This window comes from Chanodichthys erythropterus, chromosome 18, assembly GCF_024489055.1.
Source record: "Chanodichthys erythropterus isolate Z2021 chromosome 18, ASM2448905v1, whole genome shotgun sequence".
NCBI classification, from domain to species: domain Eukaryota; kingdom Metazoa; phylum Chordata; class Actinopteri; order Cypriniformes; family Xenocyprididae; genus Chanodichthys; species Chanodichthys erythropterus.
In genome coordinates, this window is record NC_090238.1 from 7021316 (window position 1) to 7037961 (window position 16646).

Below are 16646 nucleotides of genomic sequence, written 5' to 3' on the forward strand. Positions count from 1 at the left end.
TGCTGTAAATAAAGTGCATATTCATCATTCTAGCATAATGCATTTAATTCTTTTCAAATCCATTTTTGTCTTGTACACACACACACACACATTGATAAGCCCAATGGTTCATTTTGCAGTTTCCTTTTGCCGATCTGTCCAGTATTTAGTGTAGGCCTCCTGGAACATGTTTTTGCAGCTTATCTTGGCCTTCAGGCGAGAGCAGATAAGGAAGGAGCCACCCATCTTTCGGTGCAGTGAGTAGGTTTCCTCCGGTGGAGGAGTCAGACGCTCCTTCAGCATCACAGGAATCAGACTGTGAATCCGCTCTGTTGTGCTCTGGGAACCAAAGTCAAATGGCTCGTCTAACGCGAACGCTTCCCCAAGGATCATCACCGCATCCACATGGGCGTCTTCCATTGCCTGAAAAGAGCGAAATAAAATTACACTCAAGGTTTGTTTGCCAATCAGAAATGAATTGAGAATTTAATTTTTAAATTTGATTTGAGGTCTAGAAGGAAAAAGGATGCAAACTGTGATTCAAATTTGATTTTATAGAAGTAGAATTAAGATTTAATAATTTAGTTTTTAACATTTTATAATGAGAAATATAAACATATTGGTTTTGCTGCTCCAAGACAACCCCATAAAAGATCTAGACAGGTGGTGCTGGGGAGGAGGGGGCTACAGACATCTAGCCGGACCGGAAAAATAAAGGCAAGCATGTGGGGTCAATTCCATTCACATTTATGAATGTTCAAAGTTCACTATGCAAATGGAGCTTCTCAAACAAGTTAAAAAATGTTTGTGGCAGTGGCCTAACAGGATATGATGTGTCCAAAGACTCATAACAAAACCATTATAGAGTGTTTGGGCAGGTGAAACATGTTATTTTTAGGTCTGTGTGCTCTTTGGTGTAAATTACTGTACCTTTGACTCGTATCCGGTCAGAAATTTCATATCGATCGACCGTCTTAAAACTCCCTCTCTGTTCCTGTCTGCAGCAGCCTTGATAATCTGATAAAGAAAAAAATCAATTTCAAGAATTGTCACAAATTATGAAACAATGTCATAAATATGCGATGTAAAGTTTATAGTGTTACCTCAATATAGACATCAGTGAAGCTCGCATCGAAACCTCTAGTGGCTCCAAAGTCTAACAGAGCAACCTGCATATGAATCCCAGACAATGTTTAATGTAATAAAAACAATGCAGATTAAATAATTCCAAATATACAATGAAAACAAAGAAATACCTTGTGTGTTTGTGGGTCAAAAAAGAAATTCGACCAGTTCGGATCCGTCTGCATGTATCGAAACTCAAAGAGTTCACGCAAACACAGAATCAGAATTTGCTCACAGATCTGACAAAGAGCAGATATGAACAGTATGAACATCATCAGGTCTACAAAAAGACCTTTTTAATGAAGACTACATCAGTCTGAAGGCATGTGTGGCCGGATTCACCTCGTTCTTGAGTTCCTGTGGCAGGTCATCAGCCTTATCCAAAGGGAAACCGGACACCAGCTCCGTGGTGAGGACATGCTGGCTGCTCAGTTCATCCACAACATTTGGCACGTAGAAATAAGGATGGCCCTTCAGTAACTCCCTGTAATGATATTAACACAGACAGAATGTTACACCTGTGCTAAATTAGAAATATTGGACTCTACATACACAATGTATTACAGAATGATCCAGAAACACTAAGCTTAACATGATGAATTTGCAAATTTTTTCACTAATCTTAGACATTGATCAATTGCCTTGCCTTACCTTAATTGGGGAAAAAAGGCTAAAATAAAATAAAACAATAAAAAAAAAATACTTAAATGAGTGTTAGAAATGTTGCCTTGGCAAATAACAAAAAAAAGTAAGTTAAAATACTAAAATTACAAATATATTATATATATATATAATATATATATATATATATATATATATATATATATATATATATATATATATATATATATATACACACATATATATATAAAGCAAATAAAAAAAAAATCATAATCACAGAAGCAAAAACTTAACTAAAATTAAAGTGAAAACTGAAAATATAAAAATAAAAGCTAATTAAAAGATATTAATAAATACTATAATAGCATATAAATAATACTTCAAATAACACTGGTCTGCAGCCTAACCTGAGTATAAAGTCTCATTTGATTCTCATTTAAATTAACTATGCTGAGATTATGGGCCCACACTTTGGATATTGTTACTGAAATACTCACTGAAATTTCTTGGCACATTTGGCTTCCCGTACATAATCACACTCCAAAGCCAATTCCCTGCTCATGACCTCTATGAGATGCTCAGGAAACAAACCTTCACATGAACAGAACAACAGATATGGTTACAATAGAACTGAAATCAAAAGTATTCTGAGACAACATAATTCATACCTTCAGGTAAAGCATTGCTGATACTGAGGACTGTCATTAGGTTGTTGACGTCGCTGTTTATACTTTTGGCCACTCCTGGATACTGGCAGCACATAATAATGTTCAATTATTTAATGCCTAGGTCTAGCCGCACAAAGCGCATACGTGAAACACTATGAAACAAAACCAGCTCTCATACCTGGATTTTCATGGCCACCTCTCTGCCGTCCTTCATTCTGGCCAAGTGAACCTGACCGATTGAGGCAGCTGCAAACGGACGCTCCTCAAAGTACTCTAGTTTATCCTGCCAGTTTGGGCCCAGATCACCGACCACCGTTTTCTGTCCGAATGATAAACAAACCATAAAACTAAATCTTATTTTATTTTTAAACTTATCTGTGAAGTATTATCTCAGGATAAGTCTACACTAATCCAAATGCATTTGAAATGCATTTTTTTCCTAAACATTTTGTGGTTTTTGTTCTGCAAAAACAGCTTTTTGAAGGCCCTCTCCCAAGTGGATAGTAGATGTTGTAGTGTAGACTGAAAATTTATGATGCATCTTAAAAAAAGATGATGCATGTTTAGTCATGTGACACATAATGTATATGTGTTTATACCAGTGTTGCTAAAGATAAATGTTAGTCTACTTCCTGCAAAGATGACATTCACTCGCAATTGCTGTCCTGCTGTAAACCATTAAAGGCCCTATCATACACCCGGTGCAATGCGAAGCCAGGCGCGACAAGTGTTTTTTGCTAGTTTCAGCCCAACGCAGTTATCCAGCACCACGTTGTTTACATAGCAAATGCACTCATGCCCATCTGTTCGCCCATGGGCATGCTGGTCTGAAAACGAGGTGTGTTCAGGCGCATTGTTGGCGTGTTGCTATATTGAGGCAACTGAAAACGACTGCGCCATTGAACGACTGAAACCTGGTCTAAAGTCAATGGCACAGTATTTTTTTTATTTTTTATTTAAAGGGAGATTATGGATGAACGCACATACATTCTGCTTGTTACACACACAGGGACGCGGATGTGGCGCCCAGTGCAGCATCTCACAAACATGCCAAATATTAAAAATAAAAGGATTACAATGTAAAATATTATTATTGTGTGTATATAAGATAAAAATTAGGGCTGTCAATTGATTAAAAATGTTAATCTAATTAATTACATACTCTTATTAATCTAAATTAATCGCATACATAATTATCGCTGTGAAAGTATTAAATATTTCAATTCAAATGAATCAATGCAGGGTTTTCCTGGGTCAAAAATGGTCTTCGGTGGTGACAGACATGGTCATCCACACAAACAGTAAAAAGTGCCCTACCCACGTGATCTGCGAGCCCAATACTGACAATAAAGTACCCATCACTCTCACTGTAATTCTTTCTTGCCCTCTTTGCAAAAAAAAAATATTTTATAGCTTTGTAAGAGAAGAATTTTTTTTTTGCTAAACCTGAAAAGTATTAAAAATTAGCATTTAGAAGTTATATTAACTAATAATATAATTTTCTACCTTATACAATTGAATGCACCTCGCTAACAACAACTTGCTTTGTTCTGGTTTCACCTCACTCCACTCTAAATTAACTGAATTTATAGGAAGGCCTAATTTACTACACATTGTCATTGAAATAACCTGAAAATATTGTGGATTATTAAGGCTAATTTTACTAACCACTCTTGCTATTGGACAATAGTGGACGTTGACGCGTTGCGTACGAATCGCGATTGTTATTAAGACATCGCAAAAGATTTGTCAACACAGAAAACACTTCACTTTGAAGACAGAGAGAGCTCGCTCGTTCTGTCCGTCAGTGCAGCAGTCGTCTTCCTCCTACATTTTACAGTCGAATGGTGGCTAGAATGGCTCCAGGTTCAAAGGTCAATACGGAATGGATTAATCTGCGTTATTTTTTTTAACGCATTATTTTTTTCTCAGATTAATTAATCGAAATCGTTATTTTGACAGCCCTAATAAAAATACCTACATGTCACAATGGACAATCATTGCATGTATCAGAGTTACCTATTTGCAGTAATGACAGATGAAATTGGCTAATTATTTGACCAATCGTGGCAATACACACATGTATTTAAACTGACTCGTCAGGTTAAGGGGTGTCTATACTCCACCATGTAAATAGCGAATCCGGCATGCGCTTGCACCATGGCAGATTTGCTATTTTACATGGTGGAATACAGAAACCCTCAACCTGGCTTTTAAAGGGAACGGGAGATGAGACTCTGATTATTGAACGTTACACCCAAAACATTGTCTGGCTATCACCAGACTAAGCTCAATTTAAAATTGAACATTGGTCTGGGGAGTTTGCTATGTATTTCCTACTGCACAAGAGGCTGATCAACGAGCATTATTCACACCAATCAGATGGGTGACGTACTTTGCAGAGCGATGCAAAAACTCCAGACAGGCTTAGTTTGTATTGGTTTGTAGCATTGATCAGCGGTTTGCAGAAGCAGCAATGGCATCGAGCGATTTTTGCAGGTTGTGCAAAAAAACATGAATGTGAGTGATATTTACACCCACTCGAGCGATTTGTTTGCTAAACTGAAGAAGTCATTTAGCATCGTTGAGAGGTTAAAAGGAATTGGATTGACGGTCGTGCGAGAGACGTCATCGTGTTATACCCGCCCAGAGCCATAGAAAGAGCTCTGTACCCACCAATAGCGAGCAAGGTGGATAAGCCAGTCTGTGATTGGCTCCCGCAAAAGTGTAACAGATGCAGCAGAAATGAATGTACGGGTTTCCAGACTGAGTTTCCGGGTGAAATCAAATCGCTGGAAGATCAGGCTGGGTTTACCCAGTCTACCCAAAACACATTTTGCTAATAAAATAATTGTGCCAGAAGATCTACGTGAGAACTTTATTATGTCTGGTCTCTCTGTATCGTATAACAGTGAGCCATTATTACATTTTAGCATACACAGTATGATGATTTCAACATTTTTCAGCATTATAATGTGGACAAGAATCTTTTGGAAAACACTTGAAAAGCTAGTGTGGATGGAGAGCATTTTGAAACAAAAAACGCTGTTTTCAAATGTATCTGGATTAATGTAGACGTAGCCTTAATTATTTCAATAAAGTCAAAATTGATTATCTTTTATTATATATTTTATATAATTTCAGCTCATCAGCATAAAAATTCAAATTACAGACATAAAATGACTTTCAAACATTTTTTAATGTCGACTTCAAGCAGTGTTGGGGAAAGTTACTTTTAAAAGTAATGCATTACAATATTGCATTATTCCCTAAAAAAGTAACTAATTGTGTTACTAGTTTACTACTTAAGAAATGATTTATGTTACTTTTGCCTTACTTTTTCTCACCTGGGCTGGACCCAGAGTTTTACTTTTGGAAAATGTACATTAAAGGCCTTTTTACACCTTTCACATAAATGTGAAAAAGAGAAATGATGCAGGAGAAGAAAGTTCAACTCTTACTTCAGCAATAAAAAAAGAAAAAAGCAACACAAATGTGATGTTTATCTAAAGTCATTTTTGCCTATTAGTATGGTTGAATTGGATCATTGAAGGTCTGAAGCAAATACATTGGTTAATAAAGTGAGATTAAATACATAAAGTATATTTGTGATATTTAATGTATTTCATTATTGCAGGTTTGCGTAATAGTTTGCATTAGACTGTTTTTATTCATTTTGAGGAATACTGAATCTGTTTTTGTGCAAGTGAGATGAGTAAATTTATGTTCACATTTAGTCTCGAACTACAATACCCATCATGTTACACACAACGCCTCTGCACTTACTCCTGATTTCTCTTAACATGGGGACAAGAGAGCTGTCAGTCAATAAATGGGAAAACAAAATAACTTGCATTATATATTTGAAAAAGTAACTCATATGTTGTTGTAAATTTAAAAAATTATACTTGAGAAATGTAATCTGATTACGTAACTCAAGTTACTTGTAATGGGCAACCCCCATCACTGACTTTTAGATGTAAAAGCTGTTTTGTTTGTGTTTTCAACTCTCACATTTGAGGCTATACCATCATTTGCTTGGTGGGCATGAAGTCAGCGCTCTGTCGAACACGGTCAAAGATCTTTGCAAGCTGAGGGTTGATGAAAGCATCGTCTATGGACAAGAAAACATGAGCAGAACCAAAGATCATTGTGTAGCAATATCATGCAAACACACTTTAAGCAAGCTCTGAATATGTACATTTGCAGCATGAATGGCATGAAGCACTAAAAAAAGCTTTGCATGGTTATTGTGGCCAGCTGGTTTTCTTATTTTGGGTCGTGACATATTCCAGCTAGCTGAGTCCTTCACCTCAATGACATGGCACATAATATACTATTGCCCTTTTTAAAAGACAACAACAGATTAAAAGAGACTTAATGTGATCTTATCAGCTTTCTGTCTTCATCTACTTTCCTTTTAACAAGTGGAAAGGTACAGAATGCAGTCAGCAACATAAACAGCCCTACACTTTGTCGAGGGGAGGGGTGTAATGATATTCAGAATGACATTTGTGTCAAATTCTTAACAGGAATAAACCCTGCCAGTATAGAAAACAGGTCAATGTCAAGGGTAGTGGCCGAATCAGAGAAAAAAACAAGTGGTAAAAAGCATTTGACACAATACATTAGCACTGGGAGCACTTTGTAAAATGTGTCACTGAACGCCTTACAAGATAACCAAACATCACCTTCTTTACTTATATTTCTAAGGCTATTTCAACAGCAAATTCAAAGTCTTATGGTATTCCATCCTATTTTTAAATATTTGTGATAACATTAGTAATGCCAAATTAAATTTACATGAATGGTGGCATTATGATGCTAAACTGTTTAGTGTGGTTGCCAGGATGTTGCTAGGGTGTTGTTAGGGGGATATTTACTGATCAAAAGAAAAATGACCAAATCACTTCAGACCAGATCACTGATCAGCAATCACCTCTAATAAAAACCTTCTATAATAAAAACATAATTTATTAATTAAATTTAAATTTGACATATAACAGGTTATTATATAGTTTACAGATCTCATTTATAGATCTCATTTTATGTCCACAAACATGACCTTTCAGTAATAACCCTGGTGTGGTACAGCGGGGGGAAAAAACTAAACGTAAAATTGCTTCTTATTTTCTTTTCATTAAACAGTAGATTATTTTTTGTGTCTGTCTTTAAATAAATTCAATTATAATTAACATTTTCTTAAGCATAAAAAAACTGTCTCAGCTGTAAATCATGTACAGGGAGCACTTTCTTGCACATTGCTATAATATTAAAGGTTACAATTAGAGATGCACCGATATATCGGCCAGTAATTGGTATCGGCCGATAGTGTAAAAACAGCCAATAGTCAGAGCCGATATATTCTGTCAATCAAAAGAGGGCAGGAAAGTGCACTGCATTTGTGCTTTGTGTAAAGAAAATGCTAAAAAAAATAGTTTGATGTTCAATATTGATAGAAATTATATGAATTAATAACATTCATAAAGTTAAGATATATTAATTTAATCTTCATAATTTAGTTAATGTGTGTTAATATTAATTTGAGTAATGTGTTTATGTTTATAACTGATACCAGTTACTCTGAAACAAGCTGATGAAATGGAGAGAATAAAGTTTTTATTTGCATTTCTTTCAAAATATAATAATTAAAAATATAATGATTAATTATTAATTATAATGAAACCATCATTCATTTAAAAGGAAGGTATAAAAGGCAGAACCCCCGAACTATCGGTATCGGCAGATATCACGCTGAATAATCAGTTAACGTATCGGTGGAGAAATTTAGAATCGGTGCATCTGTAGTTACAATTAATAACAGAGCCCAAACTGTTCAATTCAGTTGCTATTTATTTTTAGATATAAAAATCAACACAAAAAAAGCAAGTAAATTGCACATGAGGAAGGTTTTGCATTAACTTCTAAATCTAATTATAAAAGTATTTTTTAGATTTTTGAAATTTATGAAATATAATCATTTTCACAGTTACAGTCATAACTTGTTTTCATGACAAATCTATTTAAACATATATTAAATAATTAAGACATTACTAACAGGTAAAGTAAATATAATGAATATATAAGCTAATATAGTGCATATATTTAGTGAAATGCTCCCCTCTAGAGTTCAATTCTCTAGTGAACTAACATGCTGTGGACACTAAATTTGACTTGCCTGAGGTAAATGTAATGCTTTGCGAGATATTATTCTCGAGCTTTTTTTATTGATGTCTTTCCACAGCTAAAACATTGCTTGAAAGATTAAAGGGTTAGTTCACCCAAAAATGAAAATAATGTCATTTATTACTCGCCCTCATGTCATTCTACACCCGTAAGACCTTCGTTCATCTTCGGAACACAAGTTAAGATATTTTTTATTAAATCCAATGGCCCAGCGAGGCCTGCATAGACAGCAACGGTACTTCCTCTCTTAAGATCCATAAAGGTACTAAAAACATATTTAAATCTGTTCATGTGAGTACAGTGGTTTATTATTATAAAGCGACGAGAATGTTTTTTGTGCACCAAAAAAACAAAATAGCGACTTTTTAACAATATCTAGTAATGGCCGATTTCAAAAAACTCTTTTGAGTCGAATCAGCGATTCGGATCGCGTATCAAACCGCCAAACTGCTGAAATCAGGTGACTTTGGCGCTCCGAACCAATGATTTGATTCGTAAAGCTCCGAAGCTTCATGAAGCAGTGTTTTGAAATTGGCCATCACTAGATATTGTTAAATAGTCATTATTTTGTTATTCTCGTCGCTTTATAATATTAAGATTGAACCACTGTACTCACATGAAATGATTTAAATATGTTTTTAGTACCTTTATGGATCCTGAGAGAGGAAGTGTCATTGCTGTGAATGCAGGCCTCACTGAGCCATCGGATTTCATCAAAAATATCTTAATTTGTGTTCCGATGATGAACGAAGATCTTAGGGGTGGAGAACGACATGAGAGTGAGTAATAAATTACATTATTTTCATTTTTGGGTGAACTAACCCTTTAAATGTAAATATTATCTATGCATAGATCATCTGTTCTTCTTCTCATGCGCTTTCTCCTGTTGTGGCGGTTAGCAAACAGCGTTACCTTACCCCGTACACTGTGGATCGCTTTAACTGTATGCACCGAACCGTGACAGTTTGGGATGAATACATGTAACGTTACACCTAATGCATATATTTATATTTATTTATATATAATTTGAAAGGTTAGGACATTTCATTAAATATCTGGGTTACTTCAAATAAACGTTCAGCTGAATTTAAAAATGACTGCACAAATATTCATTATCGCTACAGACAGAGGTGTTTGGAAGTATCTCTCACCCTGGATGCTGAGCATCTGTCCCAGTTTAAGTGCGGCTCCTCTCACTTTGCAGAGAGTCCGAACAATCCTTTCAGCATTGGCCTCTGATATGAAGGGGTTTGAGTCCAGAATTGCTTTTTTCTGTCCTGCCAAAGAGGAGAGAGGAATAAAATAACCCAACTAACCCAACAATCAATTGATCCATAATGTCCAACCACGTCTTCCCACCCGATTTATCTCCAGGTGCAAGACTCTTCTTTGCCACTTCAGCAATGGCTCCAAGGCCCAGTCCAAAAGCTAAACCTGTGGGAATCATTAAATATTTAGCATTTCCTTGTTTACCAAAGCCTTTTTTAGCTAATTAAATAAGCAATCACACTATAATGTGTGTGTTATCTCACCTCCAAAGTTTACCAACCTTCCCAGCCTCGTGACTGGCACTTTTCTCTCTCTGGCACTCTCGCTTAGCTGAGAAAACAACAGTAGATAACAATCGCAGAAGGTGTTTTCATAGTTACTGCTTTGAGATAAAAATCTAGTTGTAATGCTGCATAAATGTTAAAGTATTCAAAGTAAATCAGACTATAACATTTAAACTTCAACACTTTCAATCAGGGCCGTGTAACCAACAAGAATTTAGTTTAGTGTGCTGTACCATTTGCTTATGTTTTCTGGAATCAGGTGTTTTGGCATCTTTGGTTGTGTCAACACCTTCTCTTTTCAGTCCACTATAATATCTGTGATCTTGGTGGAATAAACAGATCTGTCCATAGAAGTGCTGTTGAGCTGGACGAATAGCCTCTCCAAATAGCCTGTGTCCAGATCTCCCCAAATACCTGTCACGACCTCTGGCACATTCAACAACACCCACCACGCCACTAAACCTGGAGGCATTCTGGTGTCCGCAACTGCCACACCCCTGAAACCAAACATGCAGGACAAACAAAGTAAAAATCTGCTCTGGATGGATGACGCTTTGGAAATGTTGACTTCAAATCATGGCAGATAATTAAAGACTATTCAGACAGCAGTTTGTCAATCTTACCTGTTCTTTCAGGTGAGGTGTGTTAAAAAGGACTCGTTTTTGACCTCCAAGTGTAACTTTTCTGAACCTGTTGATTCCCCTCATCAATAACAAATCAGCTGCCATTTTCATTCCCTTTCAGAGCTGTAGAGAGAGGATTCTTTTGTTTTACTAAAACTAGGACTTTTTTTTTTTTTTACTTAAATACAATGTAAAACCTTAAACTTATTTAATTCCGTTTAATTAAATTAATGTACTAAAATAACAAAAATAAATAAAATACCAAAAACTAACGCTACTATATTGAGATACTAATATTGTTTTATGCATATTTTGAATAAAAAAATATATATACACATATAGCCTACACACACACACACACACACACACACCTACACACACACACACACATTACATATATATGTGTATACTACATGTATATATGTATTATTATATATAACTACACTTTACAGTTGTTCAGATTAAATTCAGAAATTTAAAAATGAATTCTCCAGATTGCAAGCTGAGGGTTGAATTCAGAATCCAGATTCTTGAATTCAGAATGAACCCTATTCGATGCTTATTCTACAGTGATTCCTGATTCAAACTCCATTTAACAATTAAGTGACAGCATTGAACTTACAGACCAAACAAAGCTTTTTCAAAGCAAAACTATAAACTACTTACTATAATCCTTAGTGTCATTCACTGAAGTCTTCATTTATGATAGACTGTGATCAAACTCCATTAAGTTTCCGTGAGCTGTCCAAACATACGAGGATATGCAAAAGAAACAGTGTGAAAACAGTGAGCTGAGGAACTGAGGCAGCAGCAAAAGTTACCAGCAGCAACAAAAAAGATTCACTAAGCGCTTCTTCCTCTAGGCGGCGCGCGGCTCTACGGAACAGGGTTGCCAAGTCTACGTAACAAAACTAGCCCAATGGCCAATTAAAAAATAGCACAAATTCCCATACTTAAAATACATATTTTACAGCCACTGTTATGCATAATGAAAACCTAACATCTAGTTAAGTGTTATCATTGGTGGAATATAAAATATCAGTCAAATATAATTTATGCAATGAATATGTCAATAGTCTTTGCCTTTAACCCGCGGAGTAGTAGCTCAATGTGGGAAAAACCTCAGACTTGGCAACCCTTCCTACAGACCGCCCTTTTTTAGATTGGAGACACAAATATCAAGTATTTTCTGCCATCTACAGGTAAACGCAAGTTCTGCATTTTCATTTTTACAGCATCAAAGTTTTTCTGCCAGGACATCCATTTCTATAGTTTACCCTAATGAACAATGTTATGTCTTTGACTATACTATGAACATGCTGGATGTGTGCGTAAAAATCTTCACATGCTTGCATTAGCCTGGTGTAAGTAAACTTGTTGCTCATTGACTTCATAAACAAGTTTGAGACCCACTGTATTTATTTATATTTTTATTTTATTACATATTTAAAACTATTCTCAAAAGACGTTTCTTCTGCTTTGGTAGTTGTGGTCATTTGCAGTCATGAGAACAATGGGCTACATCTTGAATCAAAATCACTGCAATACTCTTTGCTTATTTTCATTTATTTGAATGAAAATTGTAATGTCCTCTGAAAAAAAAGATATATATATATTTTTTTTGTGATCACAATTTCTACACAACAAAACACATTTGTATGTTTAAAGGACAGTTTTAAGCAGCTTTGGAGAGGTGCAGTATTAATGTCAAGCTTTGATAAATGTTTTTAATTTGGGGAAAAGATGCAGGGCATTCTGGGTAGTGACCTCTATGACCTTCTCCAAGGGAATTCCTTTGATTTTGGCGATATATTCGGCACTGATGCTGATGTTCCTTGGTACATTCCTCACCTAGAGTAAAAACAAAGATGTCAATAAAATGCCAGAATGTCAAATCATGTTTATGACAAAAAAAAAAAAAAAAACGATAAATTGACGCACCTGCTTTTCAGGTCCCAGCGCAGGAGCGTCTGTCTCTAAACACATGCTCTCCAGAGGAACCTGCTTCACCAGCTTCTGCTTCTTATGAAAGGTGGATATCATGTGATATGTGACTAATATTGTATTATTGTAAATTATTATATCTCTTATATATATATATATATATATATATATCTCATATATATATATATACATATATATATAAATTATATATATATATATATATATATATATATATATATATATATATATATATATATATATATATTCGTACAAAACTAAAAATGTAATAATTTAGAAGTTGGCTGAGAGAATGATTAAAGTATAAGATTTGTTTGACACAATTCGTGTCACTATTCACAGATTTACATTTCTGTTACTCTAGATGAATTATACTCAAGCTTTTGGTTTGGAGTGTATGTCTATTGGCAGAGCACATACTGTAAAGAGAGCTCAAAACCTTTTTTCAGCAGGTTATATTTACCTGATCACTCCTTACAATGGATGGAGGTATTGAGAAAAAATAACCAGCTTTTACACCCTCCATTGCAACCGAAGGTTTTCCGTCAAATGCATGAAGAAGTGCATTTTCTATACCTTGTTGAAAACAAACAAGATTGAAATCATGAAAAGCAACCAATTTATAAATATACACTGCTTGTCAATGCATGTTTTGGTATGCATACCCAGCTCCTTCAAAAGATGGATGGTTGGTCTTCCAGCAGATCTGGAGTGAACATTCCTAACAGACAAAATGCATTGCTATATGAAAGATCATTTTTTTATGTGCACAAATACAGTGTTGGGGTGTAACTAGTTACATGTAACAGAGTTACGTAACTTAATTACAAAGTAAATGTAACTGTAATCTGTTACAGTTACTGAGAAAAAATGTGTAATTGAATTAGTTACTTATGAAAATGTTAATGATTACAAAGGGTGTTACATCTGAATATTTTCTTTAAAAAGCTAGGATATGTTGAATAACATTAATTTGTTTAATTGATTTCAAATTGCATTGACTGCTCTAAAATACGAGACGCCAGTGTTTAAAGGTGTAGTATGTAGTTTTTCGTCCGCTAGAGGTCGCCTATTCAAAACAAAGTCGTAGCTTGATGACGGCAAATTTGAGTGTGGAATCTTGGGACATGTGGTCTTCACCTCACAGCCGGTGGAGAGAAGTCGGGATAGGACTCAGGCAGAAATCATGTTCATGGATGCTACTATTAACATTAATGTAGTATGAAGCAGAGCAGGACATTACTGTATTACGGTTACTAAAAATATACCTGCATCTGTTTATGCTATTAGCTATGCTGTTATGCTATTAGCTATTGACAAAATAGTGTTTTTCTCTGAGGCATGGGAAAGCATGGTACTAATTGCAAAAAATAAATATAATAATCAAGAAAATTAGATTTATTTTAAACAATGAGACTAAACGTGTTGAGCTATATAACAATAATTAGTTTTCTGTCTATGCATGTATCAAAACCTTGTCTATTAAAGTCTTTGGTGTTTCCATGGTTTCTACGAAAAACCGGAAGCCGAGGGTAACGTGGGTATGACGCAATTGACAGGCGACTCGTCACACGTCCCGGAGCCTTGGTTAAAATTGCAATTTTCTCATGATTTACAAATAGTTGGAACCATTTGGGATATTGTAAGTACTCAAGTGAACAAAATATATAACACTGGCCTAGTGGTTTTTGGATATTTTGCTGCACAAATTTTATGTATTGCAGCTTTAAGGAGTTTAGGACACAGAATAGGACATATGCTTATTAAATAAAGGTTTTATTTCCTGCTTGGGTTTATGTATATGCTTTATTTTTTTAAAAAGTAATAAAATATAATCAGTTACATTACTTTAATAAAGTAATTAAAATAGTTAAACTGCTTATTAAATAGAGTAACTTGTAATCTGTAACCCATTACATTTCCAAAGTAACCTTCCCAACACTGCACAAATATAAAAAGCTAGAAGACTGACACTTACAGAGGCAGATTCAACTGTTTCGCGATTTCGGCCTGTCGAATGAGTACCTGTCTCTGACCGTCTTTCCCAGCATCACTGTTAACTACACGTGGTGTGAAATCCAGGCCAACCTACATATGATGATACATATTAATAAAAACATCATAACAATAAATAATTAATTTAGTTACTGCTGAAAGAGGAAGACTTTTTTGCCTGCATTAAAGGATTAGTCCACTTTTAATCAAACTTTTCCTGATAATTTACTCATTCCCATGTCATCCAAGATGCTCATGTCTTTCTTTCGTCAGTCGAAATGAAATTAAGGTTTTTGATGAAAACATTCCAGGATTATTCTCCATATAGTGGACTTCAATGGCCTCCAGACGTCGAAATTAAGGTTTCAGTGCAGCTTCAAAGGGCTTTAAACGATACCAGACGAGGATTAAGGGTCTTATCTAGCGAAACGTAAAATATATAAATAAAAATGTATATGCTTTATAAACTCAAATGCTCACCTTGCAAGTGCTTCCGCCAGACTGCATTCCATATTCTTCAAAAATGTATGTCCTGCACCTTCCCTATTCTACTTACGGAACGATCGCGGTGCCAGTTTCGTTTTTGTTTTCATAAGTAGAATAGGGAAGGTGTAGGGCATACGGCGTAAGCGTTTTGAAGAATGCAGAAAGTGGAAGTACGTTTAAGGCGATATTTTGTGTTTATAAAGCATACAGTTGTTAATTTTCCGAAACTGACTCATCGTTTTGCTAGATAAGACCCTTATTCCTCGTTTGGTATGGTTTAAAGCCCTTTGAAGCTGCACTGAAACTGTAATTTTGACCTTTAAACATTTGGAGGCCATTGAAGTTCACTATATGGAGAATAATCCTGGAATGTTTTCATCAAAAACCTTAATTTATTTTCGACTGATGAAAGAAAGACATGGGGGTGAGTAAATTATCAGGAAGAGTATATTTAAAAGTGGACTAATCCTTTAACAAAAGTTTGACCAAGAATGTTAGACTGCATTAACAGTGCATCCACGCATCAGTGAAATAATGGCTCTTTTCTATTTATTAGACAATTAAGGGATTTAAATCTTACAGAACTCTATTCTAAACCAATAATAACTTGTTAGACATACAGTATATGTCTAACCTCACCAATAGCTACAATGTGCTCTTTGTATTTTTCAATCAGCGGTAAGGCAGCATCTAAATCCTGAGGGGCAGAAAGAAGAAAACTGTGTAAGCTGGAAGACAGTAAATAAAATAAATGTATCTTTATATGAACATATTTTAGACCTCAGGCAAGGCCCCTCTGGGTTGTGTTGGATCTTGGACAGGATGAACTCCAAGACATGGCATAATGAATCCAGGGAACCTATAGGATATTAAAACCACTTAATATTGAGTTTGCTGAAAATATATAAATGAATATATAAGATATACCTTTGTGAGAGCTGTATAATTTTCTCAAATTCACCAGCATGCTCTGCTACAGCAAGAAGGGCAACAAGCCCAGCCTAAAAAATGAAACAACAAACATTATTGCACTCTTACTATGGATATCAGATTGAACGAGAATATAGACAGAAAGAGGTACCTTTTTAGACTCTCCAATGACATCTTCAATGTCCTAAAATAAACACAACACACACTCATTAAGAAACTTCTCAGATAACGTTAGTTTCATAGTATTATGAACCTTGCAACTATATTGCTTTCTTACACTGTCAAAATCCTCGGCAGAAATATGACAGTGACAATCGATATATCCTTGCATAGATGTATATTTTTCAGATCGTTCAAAACGACAGTCCGAATGGATCAGCAGATGTAAACTACAGAAACGGATATGACAGTCTTTACCTCATTACGAATCCCACTACGGCGAAGGTTTATGTTATGAATATTAATTAGGTACTCCAGTGTTTTTCGGTAACCTTCCTGCCGTTCAGCCAATCATCGGC

At 35.3% G+C, this 16646-nt stretch overlaps 2 protein-coding genes across 8 annotated transcripts; both read right to left on the reverse strand.

Moving 5' to 3' along the window:
• Positions 1 to 106: 106 nt before the first annotated feature.
• Positions 107 to 10872, reverse strand: coq8ab (coenzyme Q8A, genome duplicate b). Of its 3 annotated transcripts, XM_067366549.1 has the most exons (15): positions 10756 to 10872; positions 10366 to 10629; positions 10112 to 10178; positions 9939 to 10013; positions 9731 to 9856; positions 6422 to 6507; positions 2572 to 2712; positions 2394 to 2475; positions 2223 to 2316; positions 1447 to 1588; positions 1236 to 1343; positions 1083 to 1148; positions 910 to 996; positions 596 to 673; positions 270 to 402 (listed from the first exon to the last, which is right to left on the reverse strand). In XM_067366549.1, exons 1-14 carry the CDS (start codon positions 10864 to 10866, stop codon positions 635 to 637), a joined length of 1488 nt encoding a protein of 495 aa, XP_067222650.1. In that variant the 5' UTR covers positions 10867 to 10872; the 3' UTR covers positions 270 to 402; positions 596 to 634. The 3 variants fall into 3 exon arrangements, with proteins under 3 accessions (XP_067222647.1, XP_067222648.1, XP_067222650.1); XM_067366546.1 differs by lacking the exon at positions 596 to 673 and having other exon boundaries at positions 107 to 402; XM_067366547.1 differs by having other exon boundaries at positions 265 to 673.
• LOC137006104 (TatD DNase domain containing 3-like) lies at positions 10815 to 16550 on the reverse strand. 5 transcript variants are annotated; one of them, XM_067366555.1, is made up of 12 exons: positions 16406 to 16550; positions 16280 to 16312; positions 16126 to 16199; positions 15979 to 16057; positions 15833 to 15895; positions 14696 to 14805; positions 13383 to 13438; positions 13181 to 13293; positions 12697 to 12777; positions 12523 to 12606; positions 11422 to 11496; positions 10815 to 10878 (listed from the first exon to the last, which is right to left on the reverse strand). In XM_067366555.1, the coding sequence occupies exons 1-11, from the start codon at positions 16457 to 16459 to the stop codon at positions 11482 to 11484; spliced, it is 762 nt and encodes a 253-aa protein (XP_067222656.1). In that variant the 5' UTR covers positions 16460 to 16550; the 3' UTR covers positions 10815 to 10878; positions 11422 to 11481. The 5 variants fall into 5 exon arrangements, with proteins under 5 accessions (XP_067222656.1, XP_067222654.1, XP_067222653.1 ...); XM_067366554.1 differs by lacking the exons at positions 10815 to 10878; positions 11422 to 11496 and adding an exon at positions 12204 to 12347; XM_067366553.1 differs by lacking the exons at positions 10815 to 10878; positions 11422 to 11496 and having other exon boundaries at positions 12201 to 12606; positions 12697 to 12771.
• Positions 16551 to 16646: the final 96 nt, after the last annotated feature.

What these genes read in the sequence shown, in the direction of transcription:
- LOC137006104 (XM_067366551.1), bottom strand. Translation starts at nt 16,459, where the DNA reads ATGCAAGGATATATCGATTGTCACTGTCATATTTCTGCCGAGGATTTT. An exon ending in ATTATACAGCTCTCACAAAG is followed by an intron (nt 16,058 to 16,125) that starts GTATATCTTATA and finishes AATATCCTATAG; the next exon opens with GTTCCCTGGATTCATTATGC. An exon ending in CGCTGGGACCTGAAAAGCAG is followed by an intron (nt 12,607 to 12,696) that starts GTGCGTCAATTT and finishes TTTTTACTCTAG; the next exon opens with GTGAGGAATGTACCAAGGAA.
- coq8ab (XM_067366546.1), bottom strand. Translation starts at nt 10,866, where the DNA reads ATGAAAATGGCAGCTGATTTGTTATTGATGAGGGGAATCAACAGGTTC. An exon ending in AAATGTGCCAAGAAATTTCA is followed by an intron (nt 1,589 to 2,222) that starts GTGAGTATTTCA and finishes ATATCATTACAG; the next exon opens with GGAGTTACTGAAGGGCCATC. An exon ending in TCACTGATGTCTATATTGAG is followed by an intron (nt 997 to 1,082) that starts GTAACACTATAA and finishes TTTCTTTATCAG; the next exon opens with ATTATCAAGGCTGCTGCAGA.